The sequence below is a fragment of the Agelaius tricolor genome, unplaced genomic scaffold (genome assembly GCF_023055355.1).
Source record: "Agelaius tricolor isolate 1412-34295 unplaced genomic scaffold, bAgeTri1.0.p SCAF_13, whole genome shotgun sequence".
Taxonomy (NCBI): domain Eukaryota; kingdom Metazoa; phylum Chordata; class Aves; order Passeriformes; family Icteridae; genus Agelaius; species Agelaius tricolor.
In genome coordinates this window covers 19,280,576-19,304,155 of record NW_027269273.1, presented here as the reverse complement: position 1 = coordinate 19,304,155, position 23,580 = coordinate 19,280,576, and the positions used below count along the sequence as shown (strand labels likewise).

Genomic DNA, 23,580 nt, shown 5'->3' with positions numbered 1-23,580 from the left:
TCAAAGTAGGCTGCGGTGGTAGGAGGTAGGGAGGGGTAGAGAGAGATCCTGTGTTTCATGGCCCTGGGTGAGAGATACAAATGTTTGTTTATATAAGTTCAAAGTTCTCCCTGGAAATTGCAAGTCTAACAGAAGGGCAACCTCTGTTTTTAGCTCCAAGGGCAGAGAGAGCTGGAAATGAGGCAGAACGCAGGGCACTGGAGTTAAAAGCACCAGGGGTTTGTGCACGGTCATTAAGGGGCCAGGATCTCAGGCAGCTGGGAGGGATTACTGCATTAGTCTGTGTTTGACCTTGTGTTAAACTGGCAGAGAAGGGAGTTCCCTTGTGGTTGTGCTGTGGTTTTTACTGGTTGGGTTTTGGGTTTTTTTTTTAATTTACTGAGTGCAAAAAGGCAGACTTAGTTCATCAGGAACTCCAGTGTGGTGTGTCACTGCGTGTGGGACATGTTTGCTGGCAAAGAGGAAGCTGGTGTTTTGAGGGCTGTTTGGGCATGACATCTTTTCCCATGTACCACACAGTGATAGCACGAGGAAGTGTCATAAGGTTTAGGAATGAGCTCAGAGTTTATCCTGACTATTTAACTTCTCCTTCAAAATAACTAGATTCTAGAGCAAATTTTTGTTTAGGGTCTGCTGGAAGGAATTGGGAGTGTTGGAAATGGCCCCCACCCCCAAATATTTCCAGATATCCATGGAAAGATTTGTGAGGCTATAAATTATGTTAAATCTGGGAGAATGTGTGAGGGAGTTTTTTGATGACACAAGATCAGGCAGTGTTTCCAGATTAAATATGGTGTAGATTGGGCCATCTCCAAGGGCCCCCATTCCAAGGTGATATGTTGCTATGGCAGCTGAGTAATGCCAAAGTTCTACCTGAAAAAATGCTTCCTCCTTTTGTGATCTGTACATTCCCCAAGTCCAACCCACAGCCTGCAGTGGTTCACAGATGGCAGTTGCCTCTGTCACTGACTCATAGGGACTCTTTCCTCATCTCTTTCCTTTCTACTGTTCCTCTCTGCTCCATATATGCTTAAGAATGAAATGGGATTTTACAATATCGGATTAACCTGAACCTTAGTTTGAGGTGTGCTATGGAAGAATTATTTATGCCTGAAAGCTTGTCAACTGATTTCAAAACTATCTAATGAAAGAGAAGACAGTTGTTGGGTTGTTTGGTTCAGGCTTTTTTTTTGTGTGATGGAACAGATACAAGAACAATGACATCCTATTGAATATCATGGCATTTATGAATTCTAACCTGTGGTGAAGTTTTTCAGATGGCTTCCTGAATGGATTTTTCTTGAGCATAAAATTTGTCTTTCCCAAAAAACTTAATATTTTTCTGTGCCGACAACAAATGGTTCAAGAAAAGGCACAGCTGGGAGCTCCATATGTTGTGAAGTGCAGCCCTGGTTTTTACAGTCTTCATTATAGTGTTGTATATTCTTTTACCTTATGAGACTAATGCTGGTTTCCTTTGGATCAGTTCCTTTGCCAGTCTAGAAAGCTGACTTCAGATCCAGTCAGTGGGTTAATGGTTATAGATTACAAAACGTTTTCCCTTGCTGACAAGTAGCTGCTTTCTTGTATCTCAGTGCACTGATGACTTGGCAGTACCCCAAAGACTGAAATCAGTAAAGGCCAAGAGCTAAAGCACCACTGGAAGTATGGATTATTTCTATTTATGAATTTTCTATAAATCCATGAACCTTTAAAAGGGTGAATTCTATCTTTGGGTCATTACACATAGAAGGACTTGAAGCATAGAAACATTTGTATGCCCAAGACTGGATAGTCAAATTTCTGGCATTGTCCTTTATATTCCAAGGAATGAGGTGTTGCCTATCCAACCAATATGCTGTTGAGTGAATTTAGAGGTAGGTGACTAGAAGGAGGCAAACACTGATAAATGTCATTGCCATAAATGTCAATCCCAACTGTATGGAATTAAAAAGATAGGAAGTCAGTACCAAACTGCCTTAAACACTCCAGAGAGGCAGCAGAAGCAACAGGAATAAGACTGAATTTCAAAATCAGGTCATCTTGGTAGAATAAAAGCAAAAGATTTTTAGGAGACCTAAAAGCAACATGGCAGATTAAGGGGAAATAAACAGCTGTAATCATATAGGACAAAGCAATGGGGTTGAGCCCTGGTTCTTATTACCCACTGCCCAAGAGTCTCAAAGATTTTTTTGTTGTTGTTTAAATAGAAGCACTGTCACACTGTTGCCCCATTTAAAAAACAGGGAAACTGAGGCATGAGGTACTGGGATGAGTGTCTGGAATCAAAACATCCTGAAGCAAATTTTCTTGTGCCTAAGTGGAAACAAGGAGATAGCCAGAAGTGCCTAAGGAGGAAATGAAGAGATATGACAGGGGATTTATAGTGACATGACAGGAGATTTATAGTTCTACATTTTCTACTCAGGACAAGGAGTGGTTAATAGAATCAGGTTTTTTATGTTATCCAAACCTGTTGTGTTTTTTTTTCTTTTCAACATACGTGTCTGTAGCAGCTGAGTAATGCAGAAGTTCTGCCTGAAAAAAAATGCTTCCTCCTTATATGATACTGTACATATTGTCATGGAAATTGTCCTCATTTCCCCCGAGCACACTTTAAATAACTCAAACAGCAGTGCTAATGAGCAGAAAGATATCTGCAATCCCCACCGTGCAACTTGACATACTTTATCCCACTCTGAATTCCCTTTGCTCATCTCTGAGCATTTTAAAGATCTGGTATAATAATTTGCTTTCTCTCTTTGGTCTGTTCATTTTGCTCTTAGCACTTGATAATAAAAGGTCAGCTTTGGCTGAAACCTCAGTGTTGCAGCCATGCCGTTTTTTACTGCCAAATATCTTAAGAAAAGCAAGTGTCTCCGAAAGGGTAAGTCACGATATTTTTGATGTGTTTAGTGTTGTCTGTTTTGCTTTAAATCACAGTAAAGGATTTATTTTGAATTAACAAGCAGTGGAAATGGATCTATTCATGCTGCCTGTTGTTCAGCACTGGGGGTTTTGTTGGGCTGTGTGCAGTTTTGGTTCAAGATACAGTGTATGTTATTATCCTGCATTTTACATTCAGAAAAGCCGACTAAGCGAGAGGATGTTTAACTCTTTAAACATGGAGCATGTGTTTTGCACAGGGATGGAATCCCTGATGCAGAACAAAACAGCAACAGAGAATATGTGTGTTTGTTTTTACAGATAAGTTTAGGTAGGCAGCTGAGTAATGGTCCACTATTTTTTGTCTCTTTTGTGCAAAAGGAGTGTTTTATTTTCAATCTACACTGAAACAATAAAATAAATTATACTTAGTGAAGGAATAGCATATTTCCTCTTAGCCTCTCTCCCGTGTAGGGCTACCTGTGTGCATGACTCCACACAGATTTTTCAGCTTGCTGTTATGAGATTCACTTTGTAAATTGCTGTGTGGGCTTTTTCAGGAAATACTGATTTTTCTCCCGGTACATACACAGCTCTTCATGAGAGCAATCTGCCTCTAGCATTGTAGAAATTGACAGTGTAGTAAAGTCCCAATACACACATTGATTGTAAATTATTTTCTTCTTTGCATGTGTCTTCATTGTGACATCTGTTGTTTAGCCAGCAGTCCAGAAGTGGGGTTTGCATAAAAACAAATGGCAGTGATTTCGTGTGTCTGGGACATGCATTAGTTCCACAGGATCTGAGGAATCTGACTTACTCACCTGGCTTATTTTATATATATTACTTGGCATTTATGAATGTTGGTGTTTACTTAATATGTGCATTTCTCTAATTCCTTGTTTACATATTAATTTTTTCCAAGGGATACATGCAAATGGGAATTGTAAAGGTTTTCGTCACTGGTGTACATATGATGAAAATTTCTTGGAAAAAAAGTTAAAGAGAACAAATTTGCATTACCTTTTTTGTTTTCTTCTGGGTCCTATTTTAAAATGGGATTGCACAAGAAGTAGCAGTTGAGATGTGATAATTTAGTTAAACTGACCTGTAGATGCTGGTTCCAACTATTTGGTATTTTATTGAATGAAATATGTACGCGCGTACAAATTTACACAATAATTCAGAAATTACTAGGGATAGAATTATCTCAGTAAAGCTTTTATTAAAAAGAAGGAAAAAAATATTATAACTGGATTATTAATTTGATTGTGACAAATTAGTTTTTAGAGTTTTGTTGTACATGTGTACATATAAATGCCACTTTCCAAGGTGGCATAGGATGATTTTTGCTCATCTCCTGGGGGCACCCAGCTGTCCAGTGCTTCGTTCCCTTCTGGTATGGGCCACAGTAGCAATGTGTTTCTAGACAGGGGCTGAGGAAAGGTGCCTGCCTTACCTGGGTCTGCATTGCAGGGAGGGGCTGGCGGTGCAGCCAGGAGAGGTAAGGCTGGGCTTTTGAGAGACAACTGAGGGATGCTCAGGGAGCAGCAGCCAGTTGTACTCTCAGTGAGTCACTACCAACAGGAAAATTGTCAGCCAACTGAACTGAGGGTGCTGCTTCTTGGAGTCTGTTTCTGCCAAAAGCTACGTGATCTGCAAAATCCATCAAACTGTCCAGAACATCTCCTGAATCGGGCTCGCTGGCAGGGTAGGGACTCCTGATTCCTTCTGGTTCCCTCTTTGCTGTGTGCTATCTCTTCTCTTCTTGCTTCCAGGACAGTCTGGGAAGGGCAGTGCTAAATCAGTGTGTGTCTGAGTGGGAAATGCTGAGGTGGCTGAGCTTCTCCATGAGCTGCTCAGTGTCAGTCTGTCGCTAATCTTGCTTTGAAGAAGCTGGACTCCTGACAGCTTTTGAGCCACCTTCCATCCATTTACTTAAGGCAATTCCCTTTAACTCCCTTTCAGAAAGCACTTAATTTGCAGAGGGTTTTACTGTCATCTGAGTAAGGACATCCTTCCCAGTAAGTAAATGTGGTTGTTCAAAGGCGCTAAATGATTAGAGTGCCCTAGGCATAGCATCAAAAATGTGGTTGCATAAAAACTGTAGCAGCCACAGGCTCCAGTGGTTCTGACCTTGCTGTTCTCTGTGTCTCTGAATAGGGAAGGAGCAAACCATTAGGAAGAGTGAGATTAGTGTATGATCTGTGGTCTCCTTGCCACAGGTTCAGATGGTCTAGGGACAGAAGCTGGGCTGTGGACAAGTTCATGGCCAAATGGGAAACAAAACTCCCAGGTAAATGCTCCTGGTTCAGCCTTGAGAGGGACTTGGCCTAGATTAATACAAGAAGTGGACAGCATAGATGGGAACTGGAAGCTGATTCTCCAAAGTCTTATATCTGAAATCCCAGGAAGTGCAGGATTTTGTGGCTTAGCTCTTTCATACCAGGTTGTAGCTGAAGCCTGTTTCTTTCCAAGTGAGATTTATTCTCACAATGCACCATTTTATCTCCTCACTAGTATTCCAGGCCAGGCCACACTGTGTTTTGAATTAATTCTCTGCTTGTTTTTGTGGAAGCTGCAAGAGTTTCCAGACATGCCTGAAATGAAAGACCCAAGCCAGAGTAGTGTTCTCTCTTGCTGTATATCCTTTGCTATGCAGACTGTTGGGCCTGTGGAGAATTCCTGTAGGTCTCATTTGGTCACACAGCCTTACCCTACTCATGCCCTCTGTTAAACAGGCAGATTCTGAACTCTAAAATTTCTTTGTTTTTTCCTATTATCAGTTTAACCTCAATCAAACTCCTATCAGTTACATCCACATACACACCTTATTTAAGGCATCAAAACAATGAAACTATTTATTAATCTTTGCAGCCTGTTGTTAAAACCTTCAGTTTTCTCATGTCTTTTTCCAATAATTTTTTTTGTTTTCTTTGGCCATTTCCTGAGCACTGGCTCAATACTATTCAAAATTGGGCTATAAAATGTCATACAGTCATATTTGCCTGTGATCTGGCAAGTCATTGTCAATTTTTCACTTATGTCTTCGTTTCTAGTGGGCAAAACAGAAAGTTTCAGTTTCAGGAAAGCCTTTTCCACTTTAATTCAAAAGAATTTAATAATGAATGTTTTATTGCCAAGTGGTCCTTACTTTTCTGCAGCTGTAGATTTACAGGACTTCAAAGCTGGATGATTAAGGTGCAGTTTTAGTTTGTAGCCAGACAAGCCAAACAACCTAAACTTCAAAGGAGAGGAGTGTTCTTTAATGTTGTGGGCTCGCCCTTTGTGTTCAGCAAAAAACAGTAAAAGAACTGGACTAGATGATGTTCATCTTAGGATAAGGAGTATGGTATAAAGAGTTCTTTCTACTGTTGGCTTCCTGAGAACCAGCCTTCCTCATATTTAGACTCATAGACAGGAGTAGAATATCTACAATATATCAATATAAGTAGAATATCTGCATTTGAGGCTTACAAGTGCTTGACTGTGCATTTAGAAATATACCCCTTCATTATGATCATTTCAAGCAGGTAGTGCTTTCACAATTAGGCATCCGGATCACCTAACTGGTGATCTTAAATTAAACAAGGCAAGAAAATTAAAACGTCTCTGAAAGGCTGGAGAAGCTGTGTCTGTTTGACAAGTGCTTGCAGATTTGCTTTGGAGACCATGGATTGAGTTTTCACTTAGAGGTAACTGGCAGAGACCAGGCTTTGAAGACAATAGTTTACTGCTGTCTTGGGTTTCTGCTTTCACAGTATGAACCATTTAAATAAAGAACATGATACAGTGGAACCTTCTCTGTCTTTAATTCTAGAGCACTGAAACTGGCTGCAGTCACAAGCCATACAAGCTTATAGCCCTTTTATTTTTCCCTGTGTTTTAGATTTATATCCCCTTTTAGGGACTTTCAAACTCATCTGATTGCTCTTAATTAAAAAAATGTAGAAGGGAAGAGTAGGGAGCACTTGCTATGCTCCCCTCATTCCTTCTGTAGCCTGACTGGGGCTCTGACAAATCCTGAAGTCATCAGTAATTTTTTTTCCCAGCCTTGCAGACCATTAACCCGAATGGTTCTTCGATTTCCGAACCGTGTCCTCCCAGCCCCCTGTGTACCACAGCTTCACTATAGATACATAATTCATTATTTGGAAAGCTGCTGTTTTAATGTAATATTAAACAGGCAGCAGTCAGCAGGTGTCCCCAAGGTAAGGATGGCTGCATGCTGCTGGCAGCAGCTGCTGCCTTTAGGCTTATCAAGATTTCTTTGTTTTGAAACGGAAGCTGGAAGGCTTTTTAATACGTGCCCTGTCATTGGCTGAGCAGTTCCTGGTTTCTGGCTGTTATTCTGCTTTGACTACAAATTCTTATAATACATTCTGCCTGCAATGGCTGCATACAGTTCTGTGCCCTGGAGAAAGGAGCAGGGTGAGGAGAGAGAGGAGGCTCACAAGACAGATACGTGTGCCCTGTTTCCTCCTTGCTTTTTTCTTAGTGGACCAGCCAGACTCAGTGAATCTGTGCAGCAGCCCAACTTTTGTCAGCATTTTCAAAATGGGCTTTCTGCTACTATAAGCATAAAAATAAACAAATATATTGCCTATAGAGGGCATTCCAAATAGTGAGGATGATATTCTGCTGGTCTCATGGAAGTTCTAGTTCTCTGTGGCCTAAATCTGTGTAATTAGATTTAATTTATGTTGTTCATACCACAAGCAGAATCAGCTCAAATAGCAATGCTGGCATTTCCATTTAAGTAGTATATCACAACAAGCATTGAGTAAGGCTTTTCAGTTCTTTAGGATAAGAACTTCAGCTTCCGATTTGAACATCATAAAATGCATTGATGGTTGGGTTTCCCCAGAATATGTGGGTCTTAAAATGGTCACATATAAACTGTATGTGCAATGTTTCTTGCTCTGGAGATAACTGGGGTGTAGTTACAGAATTTGGCTGCCCAGCGTGGTCATCCATGCAGCAAATATGCTCTCACACCAGGAGAAGGTTGTTCTATTGCACTTGGTTGCTGTGTTAGCCTTCAGGACTTTTGGGGCAGGTTCTTGAGAGTTGTGATGTCTGTTGAGCATTTGCTTCCTTTCTGTGCTCCTTTGTGGAAATTCTTTTAGTTTCCTTTGTTAATAAAATGCCCAGCTTTTTGCACTGCCCAGCCTGGAGTCCTTTAGCCACCCAGAGTTGTGTTCTGAGTGACAAGCGTGTACTTCCCACTTTTACCCAAGGAGCGTTGTTGTGGCAGTGAAGAATGCTGTGTGCTACAGTCATGCTTAGAAGGTTTATTGGTCACTCAGTGCTTAGCCACATACAGGAAGAGGCTGCTGTAAAACTGTTAGTCTGTGCAAACTGTAACAAGGCTACAGACTTGGATCAGAATATCCCTGAGCTCCTAAGTTTGGATGTGGATCAGCAGAACTTCCATCTGCATTGTCTCATCATTAGTATTGGCAAGGGTTTCCTCAAAGTTGTCAGCATTTTGCCAAAGGCCTACAGTATATATGCTTTGGCATTTCAGTCCTTTTTCTGTGTTAATGTGACAAATAGCTTCGTTTTTTGTAAAAACAAAGTCTGCAACTGTTGCATCCTTAATGATAGTCCATTAATTTGCTGCTGCCAAAACTGTGCTTGTAAAGCTTCAGTTACTTTACTAAAGAAGATAATAATGTTCGTAATTGGTTGGCTTGAATTTCTGCAGTACTCTGTATTCAGTCTACAGAGAATCAGAGTCTTTACAGGCTCAGCTAGAAGCTCTGGCATCTGCAGCCTAGGCTTTACCAGGGGATGGCTTCTTCCATTCTCCTTAGCTCAAGGTTCAGAGCTTTGGCTAAGATGGGAGACATGTAGTCTTTTAAAAATACAGTGAGGATGTCTTCGGTTTCATGGTGGATTAAGTGCAGGAGAAAGAAAAAATAGGCATATGAGGGGCAAGGTGGAGGAAGAAGGTGGTTGTAGAGAGATGTATTCAGAAGGCATGACCCACTTCATTCCTGTCATGGAGCAGACCTGGCAAATGTGAGCATGATAGCTCAGAAAAAGTGCAGAAGTTGGGTATTATCTCTCCAATATGAAATTATTAAAGAAAAAATAGATAAAAATTCACTATTCTGATGTTACAGTAAGTAATTTCTTGTCAGAATATAAAATTTTTGTCAACTTTTGGTTTTGGTGTCAAAGATTTGAAGGAATTTATGAGAATTAGAAAATTACTTGTGGTTGCATGGTAATGCATAAAAATTATCCAGTCATTTTCATTCAGATTTTTCAAAGCATGAAGTATCATCATCTTTGGTCAGGAAGGAATTTCCTCCCTTATAATAGCATGTAAACATAACCACAGTTGGAATACATAATTTGATACATTCTTCAGAAGTGTTGAACACTTGCTGCTTTGGAGAACCACGTGGAACCATATGGCCTGTTTTGCACTGTGCTACTATTTTCTGAGTCTTTCATGCTTATACTTGTAGTTTCCTTTTTGTGCCCTCAAATTAAGTTGACTTAATTTAGATGCCTCCTGCCTTGTAGGGACAGACACACAGCTCCTGCCAGGTGGCCACATAGTGAGTGCGTGGCTTCTGCTGGCCTGAGAAATAATTCATTTCCTCTCATTTCAAATCAGAGGTTAGCAAAATGACTGTAGGCACAGAGTCCAGGCAGTTCCACACCATCACCATAAAGTCTGGGCTCATTGTAAACCTCTGGGTCTGAAATTTGCTGAGGAAAGGCAGTAAGGGTTAATTTTCTGGAGTGGAAGAAAGGAGGGTAAGGGAAAGCAACCTGCGCTTGGTACGAGGCTGTCTGCAGAGTGTGCTGGGGGAAAAAATGTCCTGCCATCACCAGGTCTTCTTCCATGAAGGGATGAAATTACTTCTTTCCCCCTTGCCCCCCCAGCACACTTGTAGAGAGGGGTAGAAGTTTTTGTTATTCTGACATGGACAGATCATGAAGTGAACAGCTCCTTGAGAGCTGGTAACTATCAGACAGATTCTGAAGGAAAGGTTTGTGAGTTCTGAAGCACAACTGTGTGTGAATGGAAGATGAACTGCAACTATGCCCAGGCTCCCAACACTTTCAGATTCTTTTCCATTGGGAGCTCTGGCAAAAAAGCAGTATTAGCATTGGCAGAGGCAGCCCTATACCCTAAATTTGTCTGCTTTGTCAGTAGATACTGCTGTAAGAGGCAGTGAAAGTGCCCTTGCACAGTGAGAGCTCCACCTAAGAAGCCTCTGTTATGATGCAGGCTTTGAATTGAACATCCTCAATCTCCACAGTAACCTCCTATCAGGAATCATTATTTGAGTCAAGAGCCAGAAGGGTTTAAAGTAGTCTAACTCCTGAGGCATCTTTGGATGTGATTAGAATATTGGTACTCTGGAATTCTCACTTGGGATGAAACATGCAGATCACCACAAAAGTGAAGTGGTGCCATGCACCTCCTAGAAACTGCTGGTGTAGTAGTTGTTGCTCGTGTTCATTATTGCTGATTGGCTCCACTTTGAAATCCTCCTTGCTGGCCTCCTAAACTAGCTGTGACCATGCTGGAAAGTTTTCATCCCTTGCTGCTAGCTAGTAGAAGCTGATAACAAAGCAGTTAAAACACAGCTTGTTTATAGGGATCCTGTATGGCGTTGGGAGCACATTCCACAAGCTCCTGAAACCCCTGTGGAGGCAGTGTGATCATTGTTAATGTCTGTTCCTTTCATGGAGCAAAGTAGTAGTGGGCAGAATGGGGAGGGATTGGTGCCTGAGCTGTGCTGGTAGGAGGGAGATGCTGTGTCCTTGAAAAAAGTGTACTTAGTTGCATGTTATGCTGGGCTCATCTGAACTCTAAATATTGAACTGCTGCAGTAGAAGTGGTCTTTCCTCCACTGTGAGTCACTTCAGCCCGAGCTGTACTTCATGGCCACACATCCCAGGCAGCACAGTGGTACTCTCTTGTCTAAAATTGCAAATAGCTGGAAACAGGGAGACGTGAGAGCATGGGTGTACTAGTACAATAAATAGGTTTTTAATGCCAGAAGTACAACTTTAAAATGACTGAGCCTTTTTAATTGAAACTTTGAGAAGTTAAGACAAGGGCAGATAAAGCACATTAAGGAAAAATCAGCTCAATTAGACTCAATCATTACACAGCACTGAACTCATGTAAGCAGGTTTTACAAGCAAAAGTTCAAGGTGAAGCTTGTGTGCAATTCTACTTACTTTTTCTTGACGAGTACTTGAAGTTATTTTTCTCCCTTCCTCTTACCTTGCATCATTTTTTTTCTGCTTGCTGTGGTTCCTGGAGTGTGACATCACTTTACTAGCATTTGGCCTACCTGGAATATGGGTTCTGTTTATTTCCAAGCATTGCTTTATTTGAAGTGGTTGGTAGTCTTAAACAGTTCTTCACTTTAATTAATAGATAAAAGTCTAGAGTAATAAGGTCACATGCATTATCAAGAAAGACATCTCCAGGCAGGAGAGTCAAGCTAACCAGACACAGGTTATATGTATAACAGGTCAAAGATTTAGTTTAATCTCATTTCTTTCATATAGTTTCAGTAATCCTACACTTGAAACTGACAACTGACACAAATCACTAGCCTTAGGTTTATAAGGGTTTTCTGTAGTCCCTGTACCAGTACAGAGAAGCTTTATTAGTGACTCTGTTCATGTTAAATCTTGTCAGATGTTTTTGCATAAGAAACCACAGCTCTGAGGTCTCATCTCTTTGTTGGTGCATTTTTAAAGCAGTTTAATGGCTTCTGAAACCACAGAAGGCATGGGAGGGGAGAAGAGATCACAGGGCTTTTGGATTGCTTAATAGATGGCAGTGACTTTAGAATGTTTGCAGGCTTTAACTTTATTCTCTGGGATGAGGTCTAAAATATGGTATCAAAAAACCATTTACAGACTCATCAAAATCCTCTGCAGTGATTTTGCCTTGGAAAATTTGATCAAATTCTGCTTGGAGCTACCAAGGAACTTGGTGAAATAAAAAGTGCTTAAGGAAATTATACATTTAATATTTGACTGAGAAGTCAGTGAGATTTTAGTGCATGCTTGTAAATCCTGCCATATGTAAATGCGAACTGTGTCAGTTTGAGCTGAACTCCCTCATTACAATAAAGGGTATTTAGGATTTCCTTTTTCTCATTGACACAACCAAATGAATGTTGAATGCTAAAATCCCCCTAAGCTCCTTCCAAACTGTGGAAATGAAACACCTTTCACCTACAAAGGTGTCTGTTTCTTTAGAAAAAAATGTGATTATGTTGTCCATTGGAACTGTGACACAGTGAATGTCTTTTGATTCAAAGCTTGTTTCTTTCATTTGTACTCCACATGATACTAAATTCTTGTGCCTTGTTTTTTCTTAGTTTTGTATGCCTTTTAAAATATGATCATGCATCAGCTCCAAATCAACTTCCAACTCATATATTCCCTATATAAATAGATGGGTGGGTGGGGATAGATGGACAGATACAAACAAATTAAATCATGGCAATCACACATCACTGTTTACTGTACTGTTTAATTCCTCACAAATCATACCCCTGCTGGGAAACCCCCAGTTTTCCTCGGTTTTTATCTTACTCCTTGGCTACTTCAGATTTTGCTTGTTCTTTTTTCTGTACTCAGGCAGCCTAAATGGACCATTTCAAGATGAGTTTCATATTCACAGAAAATTTCCCCTTTTATTAAAAAATAATTCAGAAAAAAAAGAAAAAAAAGCAGAGATGATAAAAAAACCCCTGATGCTGGTGGCAGGTTAGGCCAGGTTTCAGCTGTAATAGACAGGGTCTGTCTCCAGCATTCAGCCTTGTGGAAACCTTTGGTTGGGGTGGAAAGTGCTCAGGGTAGAGCACTTCCAACATTAGCTGAAATCAAAGGTAAGAAGACTGAAGAAATGGAATTAGGTTTCAAGTGTCTATTCAAAGCATTCTTAATGAACTTGTGCTTACTCATTGATATTTCTTTCGTCTCTTGATCCAAAGATCAAGATTGGTTTTCTTTGGGTTTTTTTCACTGCTGTGCAAAGAAAGATTCTCTCTAACAGAGCTGACCTTATGCTTGTCAGAATTCATCTCCTCTTTTTTCACCTTCTTTATTATCAGGGTGATCTTTGAGCCCCAAATTCTGATACTCACCTTAAAGTCAATCATAAAGACCAGGTCAGGAAGATGAATCATCGCAGTTGTTCTTTTCGGCAGTGAGTGCTACTTTTTGACCATTTGTCAAGGTCTTTGTTGCTGCTTGTCTGCAGTCAGAGGCTTCCTGTCCCTACCTGCTGCAGCACTGAGGGCAGGCACGTCAGCTGGGCCCTGATTCCCACCAGCCACCCTTCCCCATCCCGCCTGGAGCTGCTGCTCAGCCCCCGCTGGAATCGCTCCCTGACAGCGCTGCAGCTGCTGTCCACACCAAAGCCCTGCAAACACCAAACAAACACTGCAAACACCAAACAGGGCAGTGTGTACACGTACACAAGCTACTGCAGTGGGGTAGCTTCTCATATAAGGACAATACACAAGCACATCAGTACGAGGAATGATGTAAGAAATGGGTGAAAGGCAAACCAGAGGGAGGAGGTGGAAGTAAGAGAAGTTACCGAAGCAAAGAAAGAAGCTGCCAACTTCAGAACTCAACAGCAGCTTTGCTTGAGAGTATGAAAGTTCCTCCTTTTACATGCAGTGAGGCAGTCTCATCTCCATGCAGAAGTCCAGTCCTGTTCCCCCTGAATTTCTTTTCCATATGGACAAAGGGGATGTAAGGCTTGGCTTCACAAGTGATCTTCAGAAGGTTAAGCTTGAGTGAATGAGGTTCAAGGCAAACAAAAAAATTCAAGCTTTTCCTCATTGGAAAGGGCTGTATAAAGGCAGAGATGCAACCTGTCTGTTGCAGTTCTTTGAACAGGGATATGGGGCAGAACAAGCATAAGAAAATGATACCTTATGTTCTGCACATTCCAGTGAATGCTTATGTGTCTAAGGATGGTCAAAAAAAGAATTTTCAGTAAACAGGGCCTTGAAGAGTAGATGGTGACCCCTGCTGCTGTTGCAGTACCCCATCTCACATTTAGCGAGATTTAGTCCCAGCATTTTTGTATTTAACCTTCCCTTTTGTGGGACATGGGAGGAAAGCTGAAAGGAGGGTCACATCTAAGGACTGGGAGGTGGACGCTACTCTGAGGTGCCTGCTGCCATTAGCAGGTCATTGCTCCCAGGCCATATGAAATGAAGAAACCATGAGTGGAGGCAGAGGAGAGCAGTTGTGCTAGCTTGAGTTAGTCTGGTCCTGGAGAGAAGAGAGCATTTGTGCACTGCAGCTGGGGGCTTGGAGCTAAACTGCTCCCCCAGGCTAAGAAACCTACCAGGGTGTGTAAAGAGCTCTGGCAAAGGTACCTTGGGACAGGGGCAGCAAAGCACTCCAGTCAGCTGGGACCTGCAGCCCTTTTGATGGGAGCAACAACCAAACAAGTCTCTCAGTCCTTCTAGGCTCTTACATGTACTGTGTATGTTGACAGAGTTGCCATCACCTTTCCCACTCTTCAGGCTCTTTGGTTTCTGTACACTGGATGAGAGGCAAATTGAGCTGCCAACTTGCTTTGTGGATAAGGATGAAATCCAGTGCATCCTGTCCAGCATTCACAGCAAGGCTGCAGCAGGCAACTGAATTCAGGGTGCCCTGGTCATAGGCTAATGCTAAAACAGTGGACTGTTCATCCCCAGAGTTAAGACCCCTGTTCCTGCCACATCTTTTGACACACTTGTGTTTGCAGACAGTTTTATTGTGTCTTTAGTCTGGAGATTAAAGTAGGTTTGAGCAAAAGGACTGGAATGTCTGCCCATGGCAATCCTGAGCTACACAGGGGTTGTCTCTGAGGCTCAGTCCTGTTTATATGGGAGCCTGATTAAAGATGAGTGAGAAAGGGATAGATCTCCCATAGTGGCAGAGAAGAGGTGTGAATTCAGTAGCTGAATATGAACTTTATCCTGCTGTGAGAGGCGAAACTAAAATTCTGTCTGCAAGTGTTTCTGGGCAGGAAGCTTTGAAATTATTTTCTAAAACAATTCCTAAAGTCTAGTGTGTTTGAATTGATGGAGTGTTGTGTTTCCAATTCAAACCTGAAATCCATAATAGGATCCTGCTTTGTGTCTGAGCCCATAAAAGAAACAATCTGTGAATTTCAGGTAAAATTCTAGACTTCAAAGTTTCTTGTGACATTGTTTCCTTGGGCTGTTTATTTGTTTGTGGGTGTTTGAATTGGCTGTGTCTCATTCTTGTGACTACCGGCACTGAAAAGCTGTTGAATGTCACAATATAGAGAGAGATGTGTCTGAACTCTGCCTTTTAGAAACCCCCAATTTTTCTGCTTGATGCCTCAAGGATGTAGTGGAAGGAACCAGCCAAGTGTACAAAGAAATATGAGTAAAATGTTCCTAAAAAGAAAAATGTTTACAGGTGGATCTTCATGCTCTGCCACTGGATAGTCACATTATGCTAACATAAGCAATTCTGAAAGTGCTTATTTCTTATTTTTAAACTGGCCTTCATGTGTGGAGTTGCTTTCATTTGCTTGTACTTACATGTCTAGCACTACTGACTCTCCCACAGGCAGATTGTAGGGTCATGGCCTTGCTCCTATTTCAAGTTTCAGTGGGGAAAGCCAAACATGGAGGAACTATATGTAGTCTTTGGCAGAATCTCAGGTCTGGTGTGTACAAAAATCTGGTTTTCCCATCCAGTTTTTGCTATTTACAGACTCAAATAGAATTATAAATGTTTTTATATTTTTCCCCTAAATGCTTGCCTGAAAACTGTCTCTGAAGGTTTAGAAAGCAGCTGGCTGGTCCAAAGTAGCATCTTAGGGGAAGGGGACTTGTAGTCAGCTCCCTCTGGTACAGTAATTCCTGTACGGTAGAAGATGCTGATGCCAGTTTTGCAGAAGTCCAGTAAGCCATCATCCTCTGCTTATTGTGCTTCTTATGGCAATCTTTGTATGGGTTAGTGCAGCTAATTCCACTGAATTTAGTTTGTGATTAATTCTAAGACAAGATTCTGGTCTCTTCTTGCCCTTCATGGCTTGGGTGGGCAAGATCTCAGCTGATCCCTTTAAACTTAAGAGCAAGATGTATTTTAATCTTGACCAAACTCAGTTGTTTGCTGGTGGTGGGACCCATACAGTAAATGTCTTTTTGAGGCTGTTTAATTCCTTTGAAGAATGATGGCCTAGCTTGAGCTCTGGCCACCTATGTGCCAAAACACCACATCCTAAAACCCATTTCTGATGTGTATTGAGGGCTGTGGAAAGCCCCTTTGAATTGTAACTCTTATGAAACATTTGATTATGGGAAAGGGTGTGTCAGTAGGTGTGTCATTTGATTATGGGAAAGGGTGTGTCAGTAGGTCAGCTGGGTAAGGTGCAAGAATTAGACTTCACAACCTCTGCATTCACCATGAGGCTGAGTATGCTGCTAAAAAAGATTTAGACAGTGACAGGAATTCTACAGGCTGCAGTTTCCTGCACAGGCAGTTTTGTATGCAGAGGATGAAGCATGTCATCCTTGCAGTGGAAGATGGTGGAACACTGATCTGTTCAGATGCCTGCACCTAGCCTTGAGCTAGAGAGCTGTTCTCTTATATACCTTAAGGAATATGAATAATTCAGTAAATCAAAAAATGGGAGACTGTCCAAGAGGATTTGGGTACATGTGGAGGAGGAAAAGCATCATGGCTTTTGTTTCTTAAGCTGCACAGCTAGTCCCTGGTGGCTGCTGTTTCTCCTCCTTACTGAAAGACTGCCTCAGTTTCCCAGTTTAGTGAATTGCTTCTCGGAGAACCACAAAATACTTCCCAAAGCATCTCATTTTACCACTTCTGCTTTGCAAATCAATAAATGTTCCATGAGTCTGTCAAGGCAAGAAAACAATTAATAGCAAGAAAAAGTACTTCCTTGGCTTGCAGGCAGCTCCCAGCTTGCTTCTTTCCCCAGATTAGTGAGGATTTAAGAAGCACATGTTCTGCGTATGCTAAATCAGCTCTGCAGAAACCACAGCATACCATCATTGTGCTCTTATCTCTGAATTCCATGGGCAGGCAATCTCAGCTGCTCAGCACAGGCTGGCAGCTTCAGCTTGCCAGTAGGTGCTGAGAGCCAAGTAAGCGTGGAAATGACAGTGACACAGAGCTCAGATGTTATCTCCACAGCAAAGCCAAAGGCAGTTTCCATGGTGATGGGGAAGCTCCAGGCTGCTGGGGATGCAGCTGCTGAATTGGACAGGATCAGTAGCCTTTTCATACAGAGGCTCTTCTAATAAAGCTTTTATGTGTTTGTGTGGCACTCACTAGGTTGTATCCAGCTCTGGAACATAAAATGAAGGGTGAGGGGAAGATTTAAATTGTTGGAGTGAGTGCTGACCTAAAAATGAAACAGGAAAAGCGGGGTCAAAATGTTTCGAGTATTGAAGTATCCACAAGGGAGAGTTTTTTGTGACTGCTTGAGTGAATTTGATATTCTGGTCAGTACTTTTCTGCACACCAACATTAATAGCTCCTAAAATTTTTACATCAAGTGGAAGAGTCAGAATCATATCCCCAGCTCTTAACTTTCTTCTAAATTGGATGCAAAATCAGAATAGGTCTCTTTCTTTGTATTGAGACTATAAATATCCCAGAGACTTGGGGAAAGTGGATGATCTTGTGACTTCTACATCTGAAGCATTTTAAAATATTTTACACTCCACTTGGTCCCACTTTTGGATAAAAATCTCTCAATACTCAGCACAGGTATGTGGAATTAATTTCTTACTTTTCCTATAGAGTCTTACGGCCTGTGCTTTCACTTTTCTTATCGCTGAGACAACAGGTACAACATCTCCAGGTTTCCCACACTGGAAATGCATATTTTGCACTTCTGCTTTGATCTTCCATCAACCTGTGCTCTGTGGGTGCCACAGCACATCTGCAGGAATTGTCTGTAAAACTGCTCAATTAAAATAGTAATTTAATTATTTTGACTGAGATTTTTGGTGGTGTTAAACTTTGGTTGCTCTCTTTTAAACAGGCTGCTAAAAGAGATTTGTATTCTGTCTTTCAGGTGGTGCAGGGGACCGGGAAAAGACGCCTGTCAATCATGAGGCTTTCCTGCTCATGGCTAATTCCCAGAATGAAATGGAAGATTGGGTGAAAGCCATCCGACGGGTTATATGGGCTCCATTTGGTGGAGGTATTGCAAATAGCTCACATGCACATAAATTAAAACATTTGCCTCAAGGTAAAACATATTCTTGTGATACTAGGATATGTGTTACACTGTAAAATCATTGAGATGTCTAGATAAGTTCCTGATTGTCTGAAATGTTTTGAAGCAAGGGATGGGGTTGGGGTTTTTTTGTTTTGTTTTTGGTAGGGGATGGACAGGAATGAAAGGAGAGTGCACATCCACAGTGTATAACTATCTCAGAAAGGGGTGGTAGTAACAAACATACTACTGTCAGTATTCAATTCTTTACAGCAAAATATTCAGTGGACCTCATGGGAATGAAGGATTCTGTCCAGTTATCTCAATTTTCTTCCATGAGGCAGATGCCCATCTTGAACATCCATACAGCCAGAGACAGCAAAACTTTAATTAAGTTAATGTAGGGCCCAGTTGAGAAGGCAAAGCTTCCACTGGCTTCGCTGGGGATGTAGCCTGAGGAAGAAGAGGGTCAGGCTGAGCAAACACCTGTAGGGTAATACAGCTGTTGACAATCCCTATAGTTAAAATGAACAAAACATCCAGACTTTCGTTGTTGATATTATCCCACAATCTTTGAATTCTCCAGTCAGTAGACTAGGTAGGAGTTGTTTTTCTGTTTTTGCATAGAACAAGGACTCACAGATGTTTTCTTCTGGGTTTGGTGTTGGTGACAGCAGCTGCTGGCCTGGTCCTGGACACTGTGCTTTGAAGTGGCTTGGGTACTACTGATGGAGTGCATGCAAACAGTGGTATCACAGGCAGACAGTGCTGTCAGCCTCTTGTGAGAGGTACAGATAAAAGAGTGACAGATAAGGGTTAGGTAATACAATTACTCCTGCTGAAATGTAGTTACTAGTTTTCCTGGATCTAGGGGGTAAAAAGTGACCTTGATGTACTAAGATCCAATGGTTGTTAGTAACTTTTGTCTTGGGTTTGGGGATTTTTTTTGTTTTGTTTTTTTTTTCAAGTGACTCTTGAAATTTGGGTTCTCTGGGTAGCAGCACTTGGTTTGTCTGGAGGAGATAAAATTTCTACTGATGCAGTTCTTTCCAAGGTCCTTCTTTCCCTTGGCAGAGAAGGTGTAGGTACAAAAGTTACCTTGCGTCTGATCTGAGGTTGCATGTGATGCCGTTGTGCTGAGGGCAGAAAAAGCCTTCTTTGCTAGTAGAAAACTGTACTACCAGAATTTCTCCTCAAATATGAGGATGTGCTTCCTTTGCTTCCCTTCTGAATTCCAGTCCACAGTGAAGGGTCTTTTAGACTGAGGTCAGAGCAGATCCTCCACCACAAGTCTCATACTCTCAGAGCTGGTATTTCTGTAGCTGTTTGTAGTTGATGTTATGGTGTGTATTTTATAACTTTGCAATGTACATTCAAGAAATACTGTGAGGAAGAAGGAGACATTCAGTCATGACAAATGGTGCACTCTCTAGCAATAGCCATCTTTAGGGCATGATATTGTCAGCACTGCTGGTATCAGTGCAAATTTCCCTTCATGTTTTGTCCATCTCTCGAAGTAGTTTAAAAGCAAATATCTTCACATATTTAAATAATAAATAATTTTAAATCCTAATATTTTAAAAACAGAAGCATGAGAATGACATATAGGTAGTGATGGATTTCCTGGGGGTTTTTTGTTTGTTTCTTTATGGGACTAGTATTGTCCTGATTATTTCACTAATTTTCTTTACCTTTGAACTTCTCTGCAAAGCAGTCAAATAATATTTTGGTCTTTTCTTTAAATGAGGCAGATACTCTTACATTGATTCCAGGAACTGGAGCTTTATGAGGCATCAAAAAATATTAAATCATGAGAATGTGGAAGCAAGGCAGCACAGGGGAGATTAGTGCAGGGGGGAATACAGGAGCTTCTGTTTGTTGCTATTTTCACATCATGCAGACTTGATGTGGTTCAGTGATCAAAGTCAGTAAAGGCTGCTTTGGCTGTTGGTGAGAGCCAGCTTAAGCACTGTAGAAGAGAAGCACTGGAGTTTGCAGAGTTGGAAAGAATTGCTATTGTGCATCTGTTTTTTCTGCAATTTCTTATGTTGTGGCCACTTCTCTGAGCTGGTCAAGTGCCAGCTACTGTCAGGAGGGGTCTTCTACCCCCCAGCAGCTGTGTCCCACCACGCTTCCTTCTGCTGACACTGGTGGTGTGAGTTGTGCTGTAGGAAACGACCTGGCAGGAAATACAAGGTGGGGAGGGTGAGTTTGTAGGTAGATTGATTCCTTGGCCCTGCCAACCATGCAGCTGCAGCACCAGTAATTCCACTGGGGAGACACGATGGCGTGGAGAGGGGCAGGCTGCTTCTTCTGCCTGCAACCCACGCATAAATGGCTTAAAGAAACCACGGAGCTGCATCCTCAGTTTCTTTGCACTTCAGAAAGAATGTGCAGGAATGCCAGTGACTGGGAAACAGTAAAGATATTCAAACTGTCGTTCCCAAATGTTTTTTAGCCAATTTGGGGAAATGATCAAACTTACACCTTCTTCATCATAATCAGAGCAGGACAGTTTCTCTGAGTGAAATTCCAGCTTAACTCAAATGTGGGAGGACAATAAACATAGCTGTCTCTGTTTTAATGGAATGATTTGAACTCTGCTTTGCCACCACCGCTAATTTGAAAGCTAAGTCTTATCTATCAACGCTTTTTAATATATTAAGCTAAAGGGAGGAGTTAAAAAGCAGGCTTTATTATTAATATGCAAATATCCACCCCTGGAGAAGGTTGATATGGTGTAAAAATGAATTATGCCAAGATAAAAGGAGTGGCTTAACCACACTTTAATCTTTGCTGATGTATTGAAGAAACATAAATAAAAAAGGGTTGAGGGTACCTTCTTATGCTGATGAGGGCATATGAACTGTGCTTAAAGGTGAACAGCAAAGTCTTCTTAAAATAAAACAGAAAACTCCCCAAAGCAGCTGAGGTTCACAAATTACTGATAGAAGATGCAGTCAGGTTTAAAAGCCGTATGGAATGTGTTCTTTGAAATACGCTTCAAATGTGGCCTTAAAATAAAATTGTAGAGTTCCTAAGTCTTTTGAAGTAGAGCTGTCTTGTTTATAGGGAAAATAATCTCTAACAAGTTTCCTTGAGTTTCAGGCTCCTGAGTTCTTGAGTCTAGTGCATCTCATTTAGAGCAGAAGATTGTGTAAACTGAGATTTGAGAGTACTCCATACATTTTGATTGCCATTAAGAAAGAAGTTTGTCACAGTGACTTGATAAAAGTGAGTTTTGGAGCAGATTCTGACAGAGGATGATTCAAACTGTTTTTTATGATCCTTCAAACCTCTGTGATTAATTTTGCTCCATGCTTGTACCACTAAAAGCTTATCTGGAGAGTCCCTCTGTGTCCCACAGTCGTGCTGTTCAGTGAGTGCTCATTGATGTGAAGTGCAGGTAGCAGTGCCACAGTGCTAAATCAAAGGGTTTGTGCCCATAGGCTTGGGTGAGAGTGACCTTGCTCTTGCTCTCCCAAGCTGGATTGGAAGTTTTTGATGTAGCTGGGGGAGAGAGGAGGTCTTGGTCTGTATAAGTGTGGTGGGACTGTACTTCTAGTCTGAGGAGGTACAGCCACTGCAGAGAAGTTCCTTTCCATGTGCCTTCCTCATTTCTGTCTTAGGTCATCTGTAAAGCAGAGTTTGTCTAGGACTGAATTTCTGGCCATGAGACACAAAACCTAAACTTTTTTGGTGCCTGAGTTGAATGCCAGGTGGCATAATTCTCTCACAACGCAGCACAAAACCAGCACAGCATGGGGACAGAATCATTCTGTGTTAATCTTGATTTATGTTTGTGTTTGTTTTCTTCTGTTTACATATTCTGTCTTGCCATGAGCAGTTCCTTGCTTCTCTGCCAGAAATACATGTCTCAGCCCCTTTCTTTCTCCATTACTTTATCCTAATTTCTCCTCCTCTTCATCCCAAGCTTTCATCAGCTACTTGTGATGGAGGGGAGGTGAAGCAGTTGGAAGGGATGTGTTTCCCCTTAGGCAAACATGAAGAGCTTTACCCTGTGACAAAGTAATTGTGTTGCCAGAGCTTCATGAATAGTTTTTCTATTCAGGAGGAATAGTCACTGTAAAACTGGTGGGGTCTGAAGAAATGTCCACTGAAGAAGCTGTTCTGCTGTCATTTATTCCAGACACCTTTCCCATATAGATAAACCATGATGTGTGGATTCTTATCCTTCTGCCAGCAAATTTTGGGGTATTTTGGGAGCCAGGGCCCTATGAAATTGTCTTGTATTAGGGGAGAGCTGAAAGATGTGGGACAAGGTGTCTGAGGTGTAATTTAATTCCTGGCTCCATGTCCTAATGGGTAATGGAAGATTAACCCTGCATAGGGCTAATTAGGGATCCTGCTTTTGATGAGTAAATATCTTTGAGATAACATCTGCATGAGAGCAAACATGACTGCTTTGAAGGGTCAGATACTGATATTACATGCATATCCACCAGGATGCCAAACTATTTAGGAGCTAGGGTACGACATTATGTTTTGGGAGTCTTGATTTTCATTTTTCCACCTGTAAGATGGGAATTTTCCACTAAGAGTAGCATAAACCTAGAGCCATGGCAGTGAATTTAAGATGCTAAAATACCTCTGAAGAGGTAACGAAAAGGAGGAGGGAATTGGCTTCTGGTATTTGCCCAGTCTGAAGACAAAGATGTGATTTCTACTCCCTTGTTTGCAAGGGTCCCACAGAGTGACAGTCTCAAGTAGGATTCCTGACTGGGTCAGGAGGAGCCCCTTCAGGAGGTGTCAGGGTGGGCTTCCCCTGGGCAGGCTCCCCCAGGTGTGTGGGGAGTGGCACTGGGTGTTTGTTGTGCCTGATACCTGCTGTTATCTCTGCACTGAGATAGCTGGCGCCTGATGCAGCTTATCAGTGTTTGCTCCTGCTGCTGTCTAATGCTGGGAGATGGGCCCAGCCAGGGGAAGAGGAAGAGAAGGATGATGGGGTTATGGGGTCAGTATCTGCCCAGGACCAGGGGATGCCTGAGTCAGCTCAGATGTGAGGAGCTGCTGGGTTAGCCTTGCCCCCAGGCAAAAGTGTCACAAATGGTACACAAATGGTAGATATGGAAACTAAGATACAGTAACTAAAGTAAGATGGGAGTGGATCTTGCTGCCAGAACTGTTTACAACAAAGAATGTTTTAAGATCTGTTTCTGAGACCTGATTAAATTCTTTTTTTTTTTTTTTTTTCTGATGTATCTCTGTCAGATATATCTGGGGCTTCTGTTACTGCTTTATGACCAACATATTTTACCATCATGTTACAGCCTTGAGGTAGGGAAACACAATTGTCCTCATTTTTTGTTAAGGAGGGATCTGAAATATTGAGCAATCAGATGACTTGCCTGAGGTGATAATGACTGTCTGTAGAAGAGCCACTCTGATGGCATCATTCTGCAAGGCTCATAGAAAGATTCCTCCCATGGACCTTG

General features: G+C 41.6%; 1 protein-coding gene across 2 annotated transcripts in view; it reads left to right on the top strand.

Annotated features, from left to right (window-relative positions):
- ARHGAP22 (Rho GTPase activating protein 22) overlaps positions 1-23,580 on the top strand; it is a 121,419-nt gene that overhangs the window by 63,237 nt on the left and 34,602 nt on the right. Inside the window, exon 4 of one of the 2 annotated variants that reach the window (XM_071439051.1) lies at positions 17,981-18,157. In XM_071439051.1, coding sequence (XP_071295152.1) covers positions 17,981-18,157 — 177 coding nt within the window. The remainder of the gene's footprint in view (positions 1-17,980; positions 18,158-23,580) is intronic. The other variant, XM_071439052.1, reaches the window with a different exon arrangement.